Source organism: Melanerpes formicivorus, unplaced genomic scaffold (genome assembly GCF_026170545.1).
Source record: "Melanerpes formicivorus ecotype bairdi unplaced genomic scaffold, bMelFor1.0.p_v2 SCAF_25, whole genome shotgun sequence".
NCBI lineage: Eukaryota > Metazoa > Chordata > Aves > Piciformes > Picidae > Melanerpes > Melanerpes formicivorus.
In genome coordinates, this window is record NW_027142377.1 from 770,584 (window position 1) to 789,760 (window position 19,177).

Sequence of the window (19,177 nt, forward strand, 5' to 3'; positions counted from 1 at the left end):
ATTGCTGCTCAGCAAGCCCAGGACTTGTGCTGGGGGAGACCTGGGGAGGTGTGGTTGAAAAGCTGCCACTCAGGGAGGGGCCTGGGGGTGCTGGTTGGCAGTCACTGAGCATGAGCCAGCAGTGCCCAGGGGGCCAAGAAAGCCAATGGCATCCTGGCTTGGGGCAGAAGCAGGGTGGGCAGCAGGGCCAGGAGGTGACCATCCCCCTGTGCTCCACCACCCTCAGAGGTCTGGTCCTACCAAGCCTTCTACTGCTGCCCTGCAGAACAGACCTGGAGGGTGGTGAGACTCTGGCACAGGTTGCCCAGGGAGGCTGTGGCTGCCTCCTCCCTGGAGGTGTTCAGGGCCAGGCTGGATGAGGCCTTGAGCAAGCTGGGCTGTGGGAGGTGTCCCTGCCCATGGCAGGGGGTTGGAGCTGGATGATCTCTGAGGTCCCTTCCAGCCCAAACCATTCTCAGTCTATGAAAGCCCCAGACCAGGACACAGCCCACACCTGGAGTGGGGGTGGGGGTCAGGGTTTGGGGGGCAGGGGGGGGAGGCAGGGGTGTCCCTGCTTTCATCAGCCCTCTGTGTGCAGAAAGAGGAGCAGTGAGCAAGCATGGAGGGCAGGCTGCTGTGTGGGTGTCAAATCTCTTTATTCAGGAGGCCTGAGTCAACAAGGCCATGCTCTCCTCCACCTCTGAGAGCTTCCTCAGCACCTGGCTCAGCTTGGCCTCGTCCAGCTCCAGGCAGAGCAGCTCCGGCCCCTGCAAGACAAAACCACAGCAACCAGAGCTGAGGGAGAGGCTGGACTGGGCAGCATGCAAAGGGGGCAGGGCAGCACCCCCTGGGGCCCTGCTGGCTTCTGCCCCAGCTCTCCTTCTGCTCCTGGCACCACTTCCAGATCACCTTTCATCAGCCTTACCCCTCTGGTACACAGAGCCACTGAGGCCTTTGGGTTGGAAAAGCTCTTTCAGCTCATCCAGACCAACCATCACCTACCTCTGCCAAGGCTGGGGCTGAGCCATGGCCCTCAGCACCACAGCTCTGCCTCTCTCAAACACCTCCAGGAATGGGCATTCAACCACCTCCCTGGGCAGCCTCTGCCAGGCTGTGAGAACCCTTTCAGGCAAGAAGTTTCTTCTCATCTCCAACCTAAACCTCCCCTGGGGCAACCTGAGGCCATTTGCTCTCCCTCTGTCACTTGTTCCTAGGCAGCAGAGACCATTCCCACCTGGCTCCAGGCTCCTCTCAGGGAGCTGTAGAGAGCAGTGAGGTCTCCCCTCAGCCTCAGCTGCACACCCATGGCCTGGGATGCTCTTGGGTTGCTCCCTGGATACTTTCCCATCCCTGGCTGCCAAGCCAACACCCAGGAAACACCAAGTGCCACAGTCAGGAGCAGGCCCTGGAGGGGTTTGTTCAGAGGCTCACAGGATGTCAGGGGCTGGAAGGGACCTCCAAAGGTCATTGAGTCCAAGCCCCCTGCCAGAGCAGGACCATAGAATCCAGCACAGGTCACACAGGAGCACAGCCAGGCAGGGCTGGAAAGGCTCCAGAGAAGGAGACTCCACAGCCTCTCTGGGCAGCCTGCTCCAGGGCTCTGGGACCCTCACAGGGAAGAAGTTCCTCCTCATGTTGAGGTGGAGCCTCCTGTGCTGCAGTTTCCATCCACTGCCCCTTGGCCTATCCCAGGGCACAGTGAGCAGAGCCTGTCCCTGTTCATTCCTTCCTGACCCCCAGCCCTCAGCTATTGATAGACATTGACCAGATCCCCTCTCAGCCTCCTCCTCTCCAGTTCCTCCATGTCTCACATCCTTCTGCAGCCAGGGCAGGCACCAGGGATGTGTTCCACCACCCCTGGGACACAGAGACACTGGAGGCACCACTCAGCACTCAGTGCCTGGGTGGTAGGTAAAGCCAGCAGGGAATGCCTCCAAACCAACCCAGCACTGCCACAGGGCCAGGGCACAACCAGGGGATGCTGTCCACCTGAACAGCCTCCTCTGCAGGGCAGGTGGTGGTCAGGGGTCACAGGGAGCTCCTGCACAGTGGACACTGCTGGCTTCCCAGCAAGGCTCCCCAGCTGCCACAGAGCAAAGGCAGGGGGCAGAGAGGAGGAGATGCTGCATGGACTCCTTCTATCACATCCCATCAGTCACAGGCCCACTGCAAGCTGCTGAAGTTATTTTTAGCTGCAGGAATATTCTGCAAGCCAGGCAGGGCAGAGGAGAAGGACAGCAGGACCTGGGTCAGGCCAGGAAGATGGGAATGGGAGGCAGCATCTCACAGGGCCACAGCTCTGGCAGTGCCAAACTGACTGCCTGGGGCTCAGCCCAGAGATATTATCAGAGAAGCCCAGAGTGGCTCAGGGTGGAAGAGACCTCAGAGATCATCTACTCAACCCCTGCCATGGGCAGGGACACCTCTCAGCTAGACTCAGCTGCTCAAGGCCTCATCCAGCCTGGCCTTCAATAGCCCCAGGCAGGAGGCAGCCACAGCCTCCCTGGGCAGCCTGTGCCAGAGTCTCACCAGCCTCACACTGAAGAGCTTCTTCCTCAGCTCCAGTCTGACCCTGCTCTGCCTCAGCTCCAAACCATTCCCCCTTGGCCTGTCTCCAGACACCCTCAGCAAAAGTCCCTCTGCAGCCTTCCTGCAGGATCCCTTCAGCTATTGCAAGGCAGCTCTGAGGTGCCCCTGGAGCCTTCTCCTCTCCAGGCTGAACACCCCCAGCTCCCTCAGCCTGTGCTCACAGCAGAGCTGCTCCAGCCCTTGGATCATCTTTGTGGCCTCCTCTGGCCTCACTCCAGCAGCTCTGTGTCCTTCTGCTGGGGACAGCAGAACTGGAGGCAGGATTGGAGGTGAGGTCTGAGCAGAGCAGAGTCCAGGGGCAGAATCCCCTCTCTTGCCCTGCTGCCCACACTCCTCTGGCTGCAGCCCAGCACACAGCTGCCTGCTGGGCTGCAGGAGGGCACTGCTGGCTCCTGGGGAGCTGCTCAGCAACCAGCACCCCCAATCCTGCAGCAGGCTTCAAATGCCAAGGGAAGATGCAGGCCAAGGTGAGCTGCAGCTGCACACAACAAAGCTGCTGCTGCTCCTCTGTCATGCTGGTGTGACATAAAGCAGGGGAGGATGAAATCCACACCCAGAGCTAACCCACTGGCAGATGTTTTAATACCTTTAATGCAGCACCAAGCCTGTCAGGTCACACACTGCAGAGCTGAAGGGTGGCTGCAGCTGGAGTAAGGCCAGAAGCAGGGAGCAGGGCAAAGGAAAGGTCACTGCTTGGATGGCAGCAACCTGCCTGGGGCTGGGATGAAACCTGGGGATCTAGGGATGCAGAGGTGCAGAGGCTTCCCCCTGCACTGTGTGGCCAGCACTGTGCCCAGGTGGGCAAGGAGGCCACCAGCAGCCTGGCCTGGATCAGCAGTGGTGTGGACAGCAGGAGCAGGGCAGGGATTGTCCTCCTGCACTCAGCACTGGGGAGGCCACACCTGCAGTGCTGGGCTCAGTTCTGGGGCCCTCAGTGCAAGAAGGACATTGAGGGGCTGGAGAGGGTCCAGAGAAGGGCAAGGAAGCTGGGGAAGGGTCTGGAGAAGAGGGCTGGGGAGGGGGATTTCTAATCTCCAACCTGAACCTCCCCTAGGGCAACTTGAGGCCATTTCCTCTCCTCCTGTCACTTGCTCATAAGGAGCAGAGACCATTCCCACCTGGCTCCAGCCTCCTCTCAGGGAGCTGTAGAGAGCAATGAGGTCTCCCCTCAGCCTCCTCTTCTCCACACTAAACACCCCCAGCTCCCTCAGCTGCTCCTCCCCAGCCCTCTTCTCCAGACCCTTCCCCAGCTTCCTTGCCCTTCTCTGCACCCTCTCCAGCTCCTCAATGTCCTTCTTGCAGTGAGGGCCCAGAACTGAGCCCAGCACTGCAGGTGTGGCCTCCCCAGTGCTGAGTGCAGGGGGTAGGGAGTAGCAAAGCTGCATCATAACTGCCTTGAGCTCAGCTGTGTCAGTGTCCCAGGGGAGCTGCTGCCAAGTGAGGGCCTGCCTGTCCTCCAGGAGTCCCCTGCAGGGGACCTTGAAGGCTCAGTGTCCTTCCTGCCTGGCTTGTGACTGCTGCCTCCTGTGCTGATCTGCACTGTGCTATTTCTGTCTCAGCTGGCAGCCCTGCTTGGTTTCTCCACCACCCTTTGCTTGGTTGATGGTCTCAAGGCTGCTCATGGAGCTTTCTCTGGCCATGTTTCACCCCCAGCTTCCTCAGGCTGCTCTCTGCTGCTTTTTCAGTCTTGCAGTATGAAATCAGCCTTCCCTTCCTGAAGGATCTTCTGCTTTTCCCTCACCTTTGGCATCCCTAGAGTGAACTTGTGGCCCTGGGCAGCCTGCTCTGGTTGGAGGTGTCCCTGCTGAGTGTAGGTTGGACAAGATGCCCTTGGAGGGTCCCCTCCAACCCAATGCCATCTGTGACTCTCTGAATTCATCAGGCCTGGAACTCCCAGTCATGAGATTTTAACTTCCCTCTTGACACAGGCCCCCAGGCTGATTTGGGTTGGAAAGGAACCTCCCAAGCTCATCCAGTCCAACCCCTGCACTCAGCAGGGACATCCCCAACTAGATCAGGTTGCCCAGAGCCCTGTCCAGCCTCACCTTGAGTATCTCCAGGGATGGGGCCTCAACCACCTCCCTGGGCAACCTGCTGCAGTGTTCCAGCAGCCTCCTGGTGCAGAACTTGTTCCTCACATCCAATCTCAATCTGCTCTGCTCTCATTCCAAACCATTGCCCCTGGTCCTGTCCCTGCAGGCCTTTGGGAGCAGTCCCTCTGCAGCCTTCTTGTAGCCCCTTCAAGCACTGCTCAGAGCCCCAGCAACCTGCCCTGCAAAGGTGTCTAACACAGGAGTCACTCAGCTTCATAAAGAAGGCAAAGCCAAGACTGTCCCAGGCCATGGGTGTCCACTCCTGCACCTGAGGCTGAGGGGAGACCTTCTGCTCCTCCACAGCTCCCTGAGAGGAGGCTGGAGCCAGGAGCCAGGTGGGGGTTGGGCTCTGCTCCCTAGGAACAAGTGATGGGAGGAGAGGAAATGGCCTCAGGTTGCCCCAGGGGAGGTTTAGGTTGGAGATGAGAAGAAACTTCTTGCATGAAAGGGTTCTCAAAGCCTGGCAGAGGCTGCCCAGGGAGGTGGTTGAATGCCCATCCCTGGAGGTGTTTGAGAGAGGCAGAGCTGTGGTGCTGAGGGCCATGGCTCAGCCCCAGCCTTGGCAGAGGTAGGTGATGGTTGGGCAGGACAAGCTGAAAGAGCTTTTCCAACCCAAAGGCCTCAGTGGCTCTGTGTACCAGAGGGGTGAGGCTGATGAAAGGTGATCTGGAAGTGGGGCTGGGTGAGCTGAGAGAGCCTTTCCAGCCAGCACTGCTCCATGGTTCTGCAGCACCACAGAGATGCTGAGAGAGCCTTTCCAGCCAGCACTCCTCCATGACTCTGCAGCACCACAGAGATGCTGAGAGAGCCTTTCCAGCCAGCACTGCTCCATGGTTCTGCAGCACCACAGAGATGCTGAGAGAGCCTTTCCAGCCAGCACTCCTCCATGACTCTGCAGCACCACAGAGATGCTGAGAGAGCCTTTCCAGCCAGCACTGCTCCATGACTCTGCAGCACCACAGAGATGCTGAGAGAGCCTTTCCAGCCAGCACTGCTCCATGACTCTGCAGCACCACAGAGATGCTGAGAGAGCCTTTCCAGCCAGCACTGCTCCATGACTCTGCAGCACCACAGAGATGCTGAGAGAGCCTTTCCAGCCAGCACTGCTCCATGACTCTGCAGCACCACAGAGATGCTGAGAGAGCCTTTCCAGCCAGCACTGCTCCATGGTTCTGCAGCACCACAGAGATGCTGAGAGAGCCTTTCCAGCCAGCACTGCTCCATGGTTCTGCAGCACCACAGAGATGCTGAGAGAGCCTTTCCAGCCAGCACTGCTCCATGGTTCTGCAGCACCACAGAGATGCTGAGAGAGCCTTTCCAGCCAGCACTCCTCCATGACTCTGCAGCACCACAGAGATGCTGAGAGAGCCTTTCCAGCCAGCACTGCTCCATGGTTCTGCAGCACCACAGAGATGCTGAGAGAGCCTTTCCAGCCAGCACTCCTCCATGACTCTGCAGCACCACAGAGATGCTGAGAGAGCCTTTCCAGCCAGCACTGCTCCATGACTCTGCAGCACCACAGAGATGCTGAGAGAGCCTTTCCAGCCAGCACTGCTCCATGACTCTGCAGCACCACAGAGATGCTGAGAGAGCCTTTCCAGCCAGCACTGCTCCATGACTCTGCAGCACCACAGAGATGCTGAGAGAGCCTTTCCAGCCAGCACTGCTCCATGACTCTGCAGCACCACAGAGATGCTGAGAGAGCCTTTCCAGCCAGCACTGCTCCATGGTTCTGCAGCACCACAGAGATGCTGAGAGAGCCTTTCCAGCCAGCACTGCTCCATGGTTCTGCAGCACCACAGAGATGCTGAGAGAGCCTTTCCAGCCAGCACTGCTCCATGACTCTGCAGCACCACAGAGATGCCACCTACCCATCTGCTCCAGGGGCATTTTTACCACCCAGAGCAAGAAGAGCACAAGTCCTGGTCAAGGCATCCTGGGAGCCACACAGCCCAGCAGCAGCATCCCCATCTCCTGCCCAAAACATCCATCTGGCACCCTGGGGCACCAGGCAAGCCCTGAGCTACACCTGGAGGTGCCTGCAGCTGCAGAGCTGCCTCTGCTGTGGGCAGCAGGAGCCACCTGGGACAGGAGCTGGTTGAGCTTCTCCTCCTCCACTCTGTCCCAAGCTGAAGCCATCAGGCCCAGCAGGCTGCAGCTCTTGGGCTGTTGTTATGGCACTGCTCTGCAAATAGAATTTATGGGGACACAAGGGACTGCTCAGAGAGGCACTGCCACTGCAAACAGACAGCTCAGGGGGCCCAAAATAACTCTTGTTTCCTGTCAGCAGTTCCAAGGCATCAATGTACAAAGAGGAGGGGGGGGGAAGCCCAAACTGGGTTTATTTCATTGCCCCCACCCTAATTTGATTGAAAATGCAAAGTGCTTCCTCTCAACTCACCAGGAGGGACCTGCCCCAGGAGGGAGCTGGGCCCAGGCTGGCTTAGAGCCCTCCCCCCTCCAGCACAGCTGCTGGTTCAGAGCCTGGGGCCAGGCAGCAGCTCCTGCTGAGCCTGGTGCAAAGCCCACTGCAGACAGGGACAACCTCTGGGCTGACTCCAGTGCCCTTTGGATCAAATGCACTCCAGCAGCAGTGCTGCCTGCCAGCAGGGACAGGCTGGAGGAACACAGCTGAAGAAAGGTTAAACACACCAAACCAAACCAAAAAGGCTGGAAAAAAACCCCAGAGGAGAAGCTCCAGAGTTGCATTTTGCTGGCTTTCAACCTCCCCCCCCCAGAACATGTCCTTGCTCACATTTGCTGCATGATGCCTAACTGCTTTTTACTTCTCTTTTTTCTTCTCCCCCCCCCCCCACCCCCTTGTGTAAGAGGGAAAGCAAAGGCTCAGGATGAAAGCTGGAGCTGCCAAGAGCTGAGTGTGGGAGGACACTGATGGCTGTGAGGAGCCCCACGCCAGCCAAGGGGCTGCAGGCTGGGCCCACGCAGCCCTCCCTGGCACAGCTCTGCTGCACTCAAGCTGCCACTGCAGGGTTCAGCCCAGGAAAGACAGAACTGAGGTGATGGAAGACAAGCTCTGCCTTGCAGCCACTGCACCACAGCCCAGCTTCAGAGGCTCACAGGATGGGCTGGGCTGGAAGGGAGCTCAGAGACCATCCAGTTCCATGGGCAGGGACACCTCTCAACCAGCCCAGGCTGCTCAGGGCCTCATTCAGCCTGGCCTTCAACACCCCCAGGGAAGAGGCAGCCACAGCCTCCCTGGGCAGCCTGTGCCAGAGTCTCACCACCCTCACACTGAAGAGCTTCTCCCTCAGCTCCAGTCTGACCCTGCTCTGCCTCAGCTTCAAACCATTCCCCCTTGGCCTGTCTCCAGACACCCTCAGCAAAAGTCCCTCTGCAGCCTTCCTGCAGGATCCCTTCAGCTATTGCAAGGCAGCTCTGAGGTGCCCCTGGAGCCTTCTCCTCTCCAGGCTGAACACCCCCAGCTCCCTCAGCCTGTGCTCACAGCACAGCTGCTCCAGCCCTTGGATCATCTTTGTGGCCTCCTCTGGCCTCACTCCAGCAGCTCTGTGTCCTTCTTCTGCTGGGGACAGCAGAACTGGAGGCAGGATTGGAGGTGAGGTCTGAGCAGAGCAGAGCCCAGGGGCAGAATCCCCTCTCTTGCCCTGCTGCCCACACTCCTCTTGCTTAGAGCTGCTCCAGCCCTTGGACCATCCTTGTGGCCCTCCTGTGGACTCACTCCAAGAGGCTAATCACAGCAGGGCTGGACACCAGCCCCCAGCATGCCCCCAGCCTGCCCCCAGCCCCAGCCTTGCCACGCAGCCTGCTCGGAGGCAGCGCACTGCTGGACCCTGCAGGGCTGCTTTTAGCAGGAGAAGAGATCCAGAGATCTAATTTTGGTTGACCTCTTGTTCTCCATTGAAGGGCAAGTGGCAGTGAAGTAGCAATCATTTCCATAGCTGAATTGCAGAGCAGCCATTTAACAACTAACAAGAGATCCACTCAGCATGGGAGGACAAAAACAGCCATGGGGGAACCAGAGACAGCTCTGCAGCTCCTCCACTCCAGGCAGTCCTTTGCTTGGATCTCTTTTGCCCTCCACCAACAAGGGGAAGGCAGGAAACTGCAGGAGAGAGCTTCAGCCCTGCTCCAGAGGAAAAGGGAGGTGGTGACAGAACAGCAGAGAGCTTCAGCCCTGCTCCAGAGGAAAAGGGAGATGGTGATGGAACAGCAGAGAGCTTCAGCCCTGCTCCAGAGGAAAAGGGAGATGGTGATGGAACAGCAGAGAGCTTCAGCTGTCCTCCAGAGGAAAAGGGAGATGGTGGTGGAACAGCAGAGAGCTTCAGCCCTGCTCCAGAGGAAAAGGGAGATGGTGATGGAACAGCAGAGAGCTTCAGCCCTGCTCCAGAGGAAAAGGGAGGTGGTGACAGAACAGCAGAGAGCTTCAGCTCTCCTCCAGAGGAAAAGGGAGATGGTGATGGAACAGCAGAGAGCTTCAGCCCTGCTCCAGAGGAAAAGGGAGATGGTGATGGAACAGCAGAGAGCTTCAGCTGTCCTCCAGAGGAAAAGGGAGATGGTGGTGGAACAGCAGAGAGCTTCAGCTGTCCTCCAGAGGAAAAGGGAGATGGTGGTGGAACAGCAGAGAGCTTCAGCCCTGCTCCAGAGGAAAAGGGAGATGGTGGTGGAACAGCAGAGAACTTCAGCCCTGCTCCAGAGGAAAAGGGAGATGGTGGTGGAACAGCAGAGAGCTTCAGCCCTGCTCCAGAGGAAAAGGGAGATGGTGGTGGAACAGCAGAGAGCTTCAGCCCTGCTCCAGAGGAAAAGAGATGATGTGAAGGGCTCATTCAGCTTTCTGTGTCCCTGCAGAGGAGGAGTCTCTCTTTTTCCTTCCTCTCCACACAGTAACCTTGTTTTGGGGGTCTGCACCCATGGGCATGTAGCAGCATGGAGGCAACCCCCACTGGCAGCAAAGCTGTGCTGCTGCAGCCCTGTCCTCCTGCTCTGCAATCTGCAGCTCCCCTTGGCAGCCCCAAGGCCAGCACTCATCCTTTCAGGCTGTGAGGAGCACCATGACTCTCACCTCCTCCTCCTCTTCCTCCTTCTGACCACACCAAACATGTCCTAAGCACTGAGGACCTTAACTTGTGGACCTCCTGTTGGTCTGGCACATCATGGCCAAGAGGGCAGGGTTAGACTGGAGCTCAGGAGGACTGGGGGGAATGGAGCAGAACTAGAAGTGGGGAGATTCAGATTGGATGTCAGGAAGAAGTTCTTGCCCATGAGGGTGGTGAGACACTGGCACAGGTTGCCCAGGGAGGTGGTGGAAACCTCCTGCCTGGAGGTTTTTCAGGGCCAGGCTGGCTGTGAGCAACCTGCTGTAGTGTGAGGTGTCCCTGCCCATGGCAGGGTCCCTTCCAACCCACCCCATTCTGTGCATCTCTGAGGAGAGGAGCTGAGGCCTGTCCTGTCCAGCAGCAGTTCCTGATGTGGCTGCTTACAGCAGGAGCACAAAGCCATGAAGTGGTAATGCAGAGTTCCCACCAAGAACTCCTTTATTGCTGGAGAAGCTCTCCAGGGAGCCTACCCCCCCTGCTTGCACCCCCTCTTTATTCTAGGAGCTCATTAGAGCACAGCTCCTTCTTCCCCCAGCCCAGGCTGATATTTTGGGAGAATATCACTGGAAGAAGATTTCCTTCCTGTGTCTCCAGCTTGTTCCCCAAAGTGCTAATTGGGCCTGAGGAGGGGGAAAGGCTGTCAAAAAGCAAAGCTGCTCCCAGCCTGCTCCACCTCAGCAGAGTCCTCTCATCCAAGGGAGCTTAGGCACTGTTGATGGTGTGGATACAAACAGCAAGCAAGAACAGTTGCACCCAGATCTGCTGATTATTATAGGGAAGTGGAATCACAGAGTCATAGAATTGCCAGGGCTGGAAGGGACCTCAAGGATCATCCAGCTCCAACCCCCCTGCCACGGGCAGGGACACCTCACACTACAGCAGGTTGCTCACAGCCACAGCCAGCCTGGCCTGAAAAACCTCCAGGCAGGAGGCTTCCACCACCTCCCTGGGCAACCTGTGCCAGGCTCTCACCACCCTCATGGGCAACAACTTCTTCCTGACATCCAATCTGAATCTCCCCACTCCTAGTTTTGCTCCATTCCCCACAGTCCTATCACTCCCTTCCCTCCAAGGACTCCTTGGAGGTCTCCCTGAGCAGGGAACTGATTTTAGTCCTTCCCACTACAGAAGAGCCTCCAGAAGCTGGAGCAGTGCTGGCACTGCATCACTGCAGAGGAGCTCAGGAGGAGGCAGGAGGGGCACTGCCCCTGGGGCAAAAGCCACCTCAGACAGTATTTTCCCCCAGGACCAACCCTCCTTGGGGTTGTCTTGAATCCTGTGGCTGGAGGTGGGTGTGAAGAGGGAGCAGGAAGCAGCTCCAACATCTCCAGGGCAGATCAGAAACCCTTTGTGAGCAGCAGGAGCAGGGACCCCAGCAGTGTGCTGAAGCCTCCCTGCCACTGCAGAGCTGGTGAGTCACTAAGGACCTGGGCACCTCAAGGCTGCTCTCTGGAGTCAGCACTGCTCATTACTGCAAGAAAACCATTAGTTACCAGGAGAAAAACAAACAAAACACCCAGCCTGAGAGCTTCCAGGAAAGGGATGCTGCTCCTTGAAACATTCATGAGCAGGGGAGAAACAATGAAGGGCCTTTGGGAGCAGACCTTCAGGGGAAGGGAGAGGAACCTGCAGCCACTGAACCAGCCAGGCACAGGTTCCCTTCAGGGGCTGGGAAGGATGGAAGGATGGAGAGGGTGGAAGGATAGAGAGGGTGGAAGGATGGGGAGGGTGGAAGGATGGGGAGGGTGGAAGAATGGGGAGGGTGGAAGAATGGGGAGGATGGAGGGATGGGGAGGGTGGAAGGGATGGGGAGAATGGAAAGATGGAGAGGATGCAAGGATGGAGAGAATGGAAGGATGGGGAGGATGGAAAGATGGGGAGGGTGGAAGGATGGGGAGGATGGAAGGGATGGAGAAGATGAAGGGATGGAGAGGATGAAGGAGGAGAAGGATGGAAGGATGGGGAGAATGGAGGGATGGAGATGCTGGAAAACTTCCTATGTTCAACTTTGTGCCCATTACTTTTGGTCCTCCCCAGGCTTCACATTGCAGAGTCACAGATTGCATCAGGTTGGGAGGGAGCCTCCAAGGGCATCCTGTGCACCCCCCCTGCACTCAGCAGGGACACCTCCAGCTAGAGCAGGCTGCACAGGGACACAGCCAGGCTCAGCTTCAATGGCTCCAGGCATGGGGCCTCAAGCCCAGCCCTGGGCAGCCTGGGCCAGTGTCTCACCACTCTCCTTGGGCACAACTTCCTCCTGAGGGCCAACCTAACTCTACTCTGCTCCACTTTCAAACCACTGCCCCTCATTCTATCCCCACAGGCCCTTCTGAACAGTCCCTCCCCAGCCTGCCTGCAGCTCCCCTGCAGATACTGAAATGCAGCTCTGAGGTCTCCCTGGAGCCTTCTCCTCTCCAGGCTGAGCAGCCCCAACTCTTTCAGGCTGTCTTCATAGCAGAAGTGCTCCAGCCCTCTGAGCATCTTTGTGGACCCTCTCCCACAGGTCCTGATGTCCAACCTAAACCAGAGTGGGAAATCAGTGCAAACAGAAAAACCCACAGTGGTGTTTAAACTGAGATCAGCCTTTTGCAAGACAACATTGTTAGAACCCAGAAGCCCTGGTGAGACTGGGGTACCTTCAGAGGAGTGTGTCCAGCACATCCAGGGAGGTTCTCCTTCCCCTCTACTCTGCCCTACTGAGAATATTGCACCCTGGAATACTGCATCCAGTTCTGGGCTCCCCAGTTCAGGAGGGACAGGGATCTGCTGGAGAGAGTCCAAGGGAGGGCTCCAAGGCTGCTGAAGGGCCTGGAGCACTGCCTGGTGAGGAGAGGCTGAGAGCCCTGGGGCTGTTTAGTCTGAAGAGGAGAAGGCTGAGAGGGATCTGATCAATGTCTACCAATAGCTGAGGGCTGGGGGTTAGGAAGGAAGGGACAGGGATAGGGACAGGCTCTGCTGAGTAGCACCCTGTGATAGGACAAGGGGCAGTGGATGGAAACTGCAGCACAGGAGGTTCCACCTCAACATGAGGAGGAACTTCTTCCTTGTGAGGGTCCCAGAGCCCTGGAGCAGGCTGCCCAGAGAGGTTGTGGAGTCTCCTTCTCTGGAGCCTTTCCAGCCCTGTCTGGCTGTGTTCCTGTGTGACCTGTGCTGGATTCCATGGTCCTGCTCTGGCAGGGGGCTTGGAGTGGAGGATCCCCAGAGGTCCCTTCCAAGCCCTGACATCCTGTGAGCCTGTGTGAGAGCACAGAAGCCATTTCTTTTCACTTACAGACAACCTCTCCCCGTGCTGTTCTCCCCAGCTGACCACAACAAGGAGCCAGCATTGGGTGTTCTCTGCACAGAGTCACCCACTGGGGCACAGCTCCTGTGGGAACAGCAGGGCCCCAGCTGGCACCTGCCTCTGAGGAGCTGGGGGCAGATCTTTGGCCTCAGTGTGGACAGCTGCACCCTGCTTGATGAGATTTATTGCTATTAGAGGAGAGGGCAGAGGAAAGCAGCTTTGCTATTTGTTATTGCTGTCATTTTCTGCCCTCAGCAAAAGCTCTAATCACTGCTCTCTTCCTTTTCTGCTACCAAGGGTAAAAGAAAACCCCCAGGTTTGGTTTGCTTTGGCTTGGCTTGGCTTCTTTTGGCTTGCTTTGGTTTGGTTTGGTGGCAGCTGCTTTTTTGATGCTGTTGTTGCACCAAGCTCTCCAGGCTGCTGGCAGAGCCATGCTGAGAGCTTCCTGGGTTCAGCAAGAGGAAACAGCTCAGGAGGAGGTGAGGAAGATTCATCATTCTTAGATTGGGTTGGGTTGGAAGAGACCTCAAAGCTCATCCAGTTCCAACCCCCTGCCATGGGCAGGGACACCTCCCACCAGCCCAGCTTGCTCAAGGCCTCATCCAGCCTGGCCTTGAACACCTCCAGGGAGGAGGCAGCCACAGCCTCCCTGGGCAACCTGTGCCAGTGTCTCCCCACCCTCACCTCACCCTCATCTCCAGTCTCAATCTGCCCTCCTCAAGCTTCACTCCATTCCATCTCATCCTGTCACTCCCAGCCCTTGTCAGAAGTCCCTCCCCAGCTCTCCTGGAGCCTCTTGAGGTACTCTAAGGCTGCTCTAAGGTCTCCCTGGAGCCTTCTCCTCTCCAGGCTGAACAGCCCCAACTCTCCCAGCCTGTCCCCACAGCAGAGGCTCTCCAGCCCCCTGAGCATCTCTGTGGCCTCCTCTGGACCTGCTGCAGCATTCCAGTCTCCAAGGAAACCTCTAAGCAGTAGCTGAGGAAGATCTCCAGCAGAGCAATTCAGTGCTGTGGCTCTGTCATCACACAGTGGGAGGTGGCAGCTTCAATCCATTGTCCCTCCTCCTCTCACTCCCAGCCCTTGTCAGCAGTCCCTCCCCAGCTCCCCTGGAGCCCCCTCCTGTCCTGGCAGGCTGCTCTGCTGCAGAGGAGACCACACTTCTGGGTGGCTTTCTCTAGGTGACCCTGCTCCAGCAGCATGGTTGGACTGGATGATCTTCAGAGGACCCTTCCAAGCCCTGCCATCTGTGACTGATTCTGGTGTGGGCTGGTGAGGGTGCAGCAGGGTTAGTGCTCAGTTTAATCCTCAGCCAGCTGCCTGCTTGCCTCTGTCCTCCTCCTGGGCCCTTCTGGAGCACCAAGCCAAGTGCCAGCAGACAGAACCTGCTCTGCTCAGGCCTCAGGATGCAGTTAGGAGATTTCTGTGCACTTAGCAGTGGCATTAGAGCTGCCCAGATGCCAGCAGGCACAGTGCCCATGCCAGGCAGCTCCCGAGGGGGATGTCTGAGCTGGAAATCGAACAGAGCACCTTCCAGTGGTGTCTCTTGCTGAGGGCTGCTGATGCCAGCTTGGCCAGAGGAGAGCTCTGAACCTCAGCTTGGCTTTATCCACTCAGAAACTGGTGCCTGCAGCTGGCAGGGCAGGGTCCCAGAGGGTCTGCCCTGACCCAGGGACCAGCCACGGCGGAGAGTCTGTGGCAGGAGCCAAAAGCAGATCACAGACTGAGCATAAAAAGGCAGCTTTAGGGACAAGGAACCCCTGCCTTCCGTGGTCCACAGACCCCAGCCCTCCCCTGAGGGACCAACCAAGTGGTTCTGTCTTGCTGTGAGTAAGCTGAGGCTGAGGTGAGTGGCTGTGCTGCTGGCTGCCCCTGGGGGGGAGCCTGCCTCGCTCTGGGGCCTGTCCCTGGGCTCTGCAGCGGCATGGGGAGGGCAGGCAGCACCAAACCTCCCAGCCTGGGGGGGCCTTGCAGCTTTCTGCTTGCTTGGCTTTGCCTCAAGGTAAATGAGAGGATGAGGAGCAATGGCTTTGAGCTGCAAGAGGGGAGACTGGGAGAGCTGAGAGTGGAGATTGGTCTGCTCAGACCCCACCTGCAGCACTGCCTCCAGGGCTGGTGTCCCCAGCAGGAGGAGGAGCTGGGGCTGCTGGAGAGGGGCCAGGGGAGGCCACTAAGATGCTCAGAGGGCTGGAGAACCTCCCCTGTGGGGACAGGCTGGGAGAGTTGGGGCTGTTCAGCCTGGAGAGGAGAAGGCTCCAGGGAGACCTCAGAGCAGCCTTCCAGTACCTGAAGGAGGCTACAGTTCCCTCCTGTGGCACCTCCTCTGCTCCAGCTTGCCCCCAGTGCCCCTTGTGCTGCCCTTGGACATCCCTGAGCAGAGCCTGGCTCCATCCTCCCCACACTGCCCTGCACATCTTGATCACCAGCAATGAGGGCAGCCCTCAGGCTCCTCTGCCCCCAGCCCCAGAGCTCCCTCAGCCTGGCCTCACAGGGAGATGTTCCACTGCCTGCAGCAGCTCTGGGGCTCTCTGCTGGACTCTCTCAAGCAGCTCCCTGAGGTCCTTCTTGACCTGAGGGGCCCAGGACTGGGCACAGTATTCCAGATGTGGCCTCAGCAGGGCAGAGCAGAGAGGCAGGAGAACCTCTCTGGACCTACTGACCACAGCCCTTCTAATCCAGCCCAGGGCTCCCTTGGCCTTCTTGGCCACCAGGGCACCTAGCTGGCTCCTGGGCATCCTTCTGTCCACCAGGACCCCAATGTCCCTGTGCTGCTCTCCAGCAGGTCAGTCCCCAGTCTGGGGGTTGTTCTTCCCCAGGTGCCACACTCTACTCTTGCCCTTGTTGGGTTTCATTCCATTTCTCCCCACCCAGCCCTCAGCCTGTCCAGCTCTGGCTGGATGGCAGCACAGCCTGAGGGCTGTCCCCACTGCTCCCAGCCTGGTGCTGGTGATGCCATCCTGGGAGTCCCCCTGCAGCAAGGCAGCTGCTGCAAAACTGGAAGGCCTGAGCTGCTGCAGGGAGCTGAAAGAGAGCTGCCAGCTGCCAGGGCAGGCAGCAGCCCTCAGCAATCCAGGCTCCCACCTAATCCCTAATGCCTTCCCTGCCCTGCTCCTGCATCATCATCCAGCTCTGCTTTCTGAACTGTGGTGATGGCAGCAGCCTCACATCACACATCACACATTCAGGGTGAGAACAGATTGTGTAAGGCTGAAAAACCTGTTGCATAAGCTCCAGGGGAGCCTGGGTTGGTGGGGGATTCATCCTGAGCCCAGCCTCTGCTCTAGCTCACAGAATTACCCCTGAGCCTCCCCCTGGGGAAGGAAAGGAACCTGGAAACTGGGGAGAGAAGCTCTGCTCTGCTCAGACCTCACCTCCAATCCTGCCTCCAGTTCTGCTGTCCCCAGCAGAAGAAGGACACAGAGCTGCTGGAGTGAGGCCACAAAGATGAGCCAAGGGCTGGAGCAGCTCTGCTGTGAGCACAGGCTGAGGGAGCTGGGGGTGTTCAGCCTGGAGAGGAGAAGGCTCCAGGGGCACCTCAGAGCTGCCTTGCAATAGCTGAAGGGATCCTGCAGGAAGGCTGCAGAGGGACTTTTGCTGAGGGTGTCTGGAGACAGGCCAAGGGGGAATGGTTTGGAGCTGAGGCAGAGCAGGGTCAGACTGGAGCTGAGGGAGAAGCTCTTCAGTGTGAGGGTGGTGAGACTCTGGCACAGGGAGGCTGTGGCTGCCTCCTGCCTGGGGGTGTTCAAGGCCAGGCTGGATGAGGCCTTGAGCAGCCTGGGCAGGTTGAGAGGTGTCCCTGCCCATGGCAGGGGGTTGGAATGGATGATCTCTGAGGTTTCTTCCACCCTGAGCCACTCTGTGCCTGTGTGCTGCCTAGGAGCTGCTCTCCTGAGGCACAGCCAGAGCAGAGCACTGCTGAGCTCTGAGGCACTGCCAGCTGGCTCCTGGCAAGGCCAACAGCGCTGGCAGCGCCGCGGGAACCAGCTGGGCCTGGTGCTTCATCACCTTGGAATCAGAGCCATGAGAAGCACCAAACCCCCACCCAACCCTCTCCAAACAGCTTGGGGAGGGCATGCAGGCACTGGGAGAGTGTCTCAGCTCACCATGGTACCTTGACTGCAGCGTGAGAGGGACAGCAGCCAGCGAGCTGGAGGTGTTCCAGGCTCCCTTTTAGATTCTGATCCCCCTGGGTGGAAAAATAATTGAAACAAGAGAGAAACAGAGGAGGGAAAAGTGCACCAAGGATGCTCTGGGTGCTCCTTACTGCAGGGGAAGGAACCTCACAGCTTGGAGTGCGGGAAGGAAGAGAGCTTTGATTTCACACTCAGAAACCTGGTGGTAATGGTAATGAAGGAGACCTCCCTGTGGCCCTCCAGGATCTGCAGGGGGCTCCAAGCAAGCTGGGGAGGGACTTTGGAGGGTGTCAGGCAGTGATAGGACTGGGGGGAATGGAGCAAAACTAGAAGTGGGGAGATTCAGATTGGATGTCAGGAAGAAGTTGTTGCCCATAAGGGTGGTGAGAGACTGGCACAGGTTGCCCAGGGAGGTGGTGGAAGCCTCCTGCCTGGAGGTTTTTCAGGCCAGGCTGGCTGTGGCTGTGAGCAACCTGCTGTAGTGTGAGGTGTCCCTGCCCATGGCAGGGGGGTTGGGACTGGCTGAGCCTTGAGGTCCCTTCCAACCCTGCTGAGTCTATGATTCTTCCCCATGAGGGTGGTTAAACACTGGCACAGGCTGCCCAGGGAGGTGGGCAGCAGCAGTGCCTGCAGCCTGAAGGATGCTTGCCAGTGGGGAAAGGAAAGAGCAAAAGTGCCTGCTACAGACAGAGACAAAGCAAAGGCCCCTTTGGGGCAGGTGCTGACCTTCAGCTCTAGCAATGCATTTTCAAGTCCAACAAAAGTCAAGGTCTAAAGAGGAAGAGTTGTGTGCAGGCTACAAACAGATCACACAAACACAGAATGGTTTAGCTTGGACAAGCTCTTTGAGATCCTCCAGCCCAACCAGTCTCTAACTCTGCCAAGGCTGGGGCTGAGCCATGGCCCTCAGCACCACAGCTCTGCCTCTCTCAAACACCTCCAGGGATGGGCATTCAACCACCTCCCTGGGCAGCCTCTGCCAGGCTTTGAGAACCCTTTCAGTCAAGAAGTTTCTTCTGTTGTCCAACCTAAACCTCCCCTGGGGCAACCTGAGGCCATTTCCTCTCCTCCTGTCTCTTGTTGCATGTGAGAAGAGCCCAGCCCCCACCTGGCTCCAGCCTCCTCTCAGGGAGCTGCAGAGAGCAAGGAGGTCTCCCCTCAGCCTCCTGTTCTCCACACTAAACACCCCCAGCTCCCTCAGCTGCTCCTCCCCAGCCCTCTTCTCCAGACCCTTCCCCAGCTTCCTTGCCCTTCTCTGGACCCTCTCCAGCCCCTCAATGTCCTTCTTGCAGTGAGGTCCCAGAACCCCCCCAGTGCTGATGCAGGGAGCTGCTCACTGCTCTGGAGTGCACAAGGGAAGTCCAGGCCAGGATTTTTTGCATGCATAATCTGCAAAATCTCTCTCAATCCCATTGCTGAGCAGTGGATTAGAAGAACACAAACACTGCCATGCAAAATCATCCAAACACACCAAACAGCAGCATTACAGTTGCCAGGCAACCTTAGGTAACCTGCTGCAGATCCACTCCACTAGGGAGACCTCAGAGCTGCAGTTCAGTATCTGCAGGGGAGCTGCAGGCAGGCTGGGGAGGGACTGTTCAGAAGGGCTTGGAGTGCTAGGCCCAGGGGCAATGGTTTGAAAGTGGAGCAGGGCAGACTGAGGTTGGCCCTCAGGAGGAAGTTGTGCCCAAGGAGAGTGGTGAGACACTGGCCCAGGCTGCCCAGGGCTGGGCTTGAGGCCCCATGCCTGGAGCCATTGAAGCTGAGCCTGGCTGTGTCCCTGTGCAGCCTGCTCTAGCTGGAGGTGTCCCTGCTGAGTGCAGGGGGGTTGCACAAGATGCCCTTGGAGGCTGCCTCCCAACCTGAAGCTATCTGGGACTCCATGGGCTGTCCTGCCAGGCTCCAGCTGAACCCTGCTGCAGGCAGCACCCAGCCCATGAGTGAGGGCTGTGTGGTGAAGCAGGCTGGGGGCTGCCCAGGCTCAGTCATGGTGTAGAAGCTTGAAGGGGCACGTGGGGAAGGGACACCTGC

The 19,177-nt window shown here is 58.1% G+C and overlaps 1 protein-coding gene across 1 annotated transcript in view; it reads right to left on the reverse strand.

The window, feature by feature from the left end:
- Window positions 1-618: 618 nt before the first annotated feature.
- COMMD1 (copper metabolism domain containing 1) overlaps window positions 619-19,177 on the reverse strand; it is a 35,343-nt gene continuing 16,784 nt past the window's right edge. Inside the window, exon 3 of the mRNA XM_068153013.1 lies at window positions 619-746. Coding sequence (XP_068009114.1) covers window positions 639-746 — 108 coding nt within the window. The 3' untranslated portion in view covers window positions 619-638. The remainder of the gene's footprint in view (window positions 747-19,177) is intronic.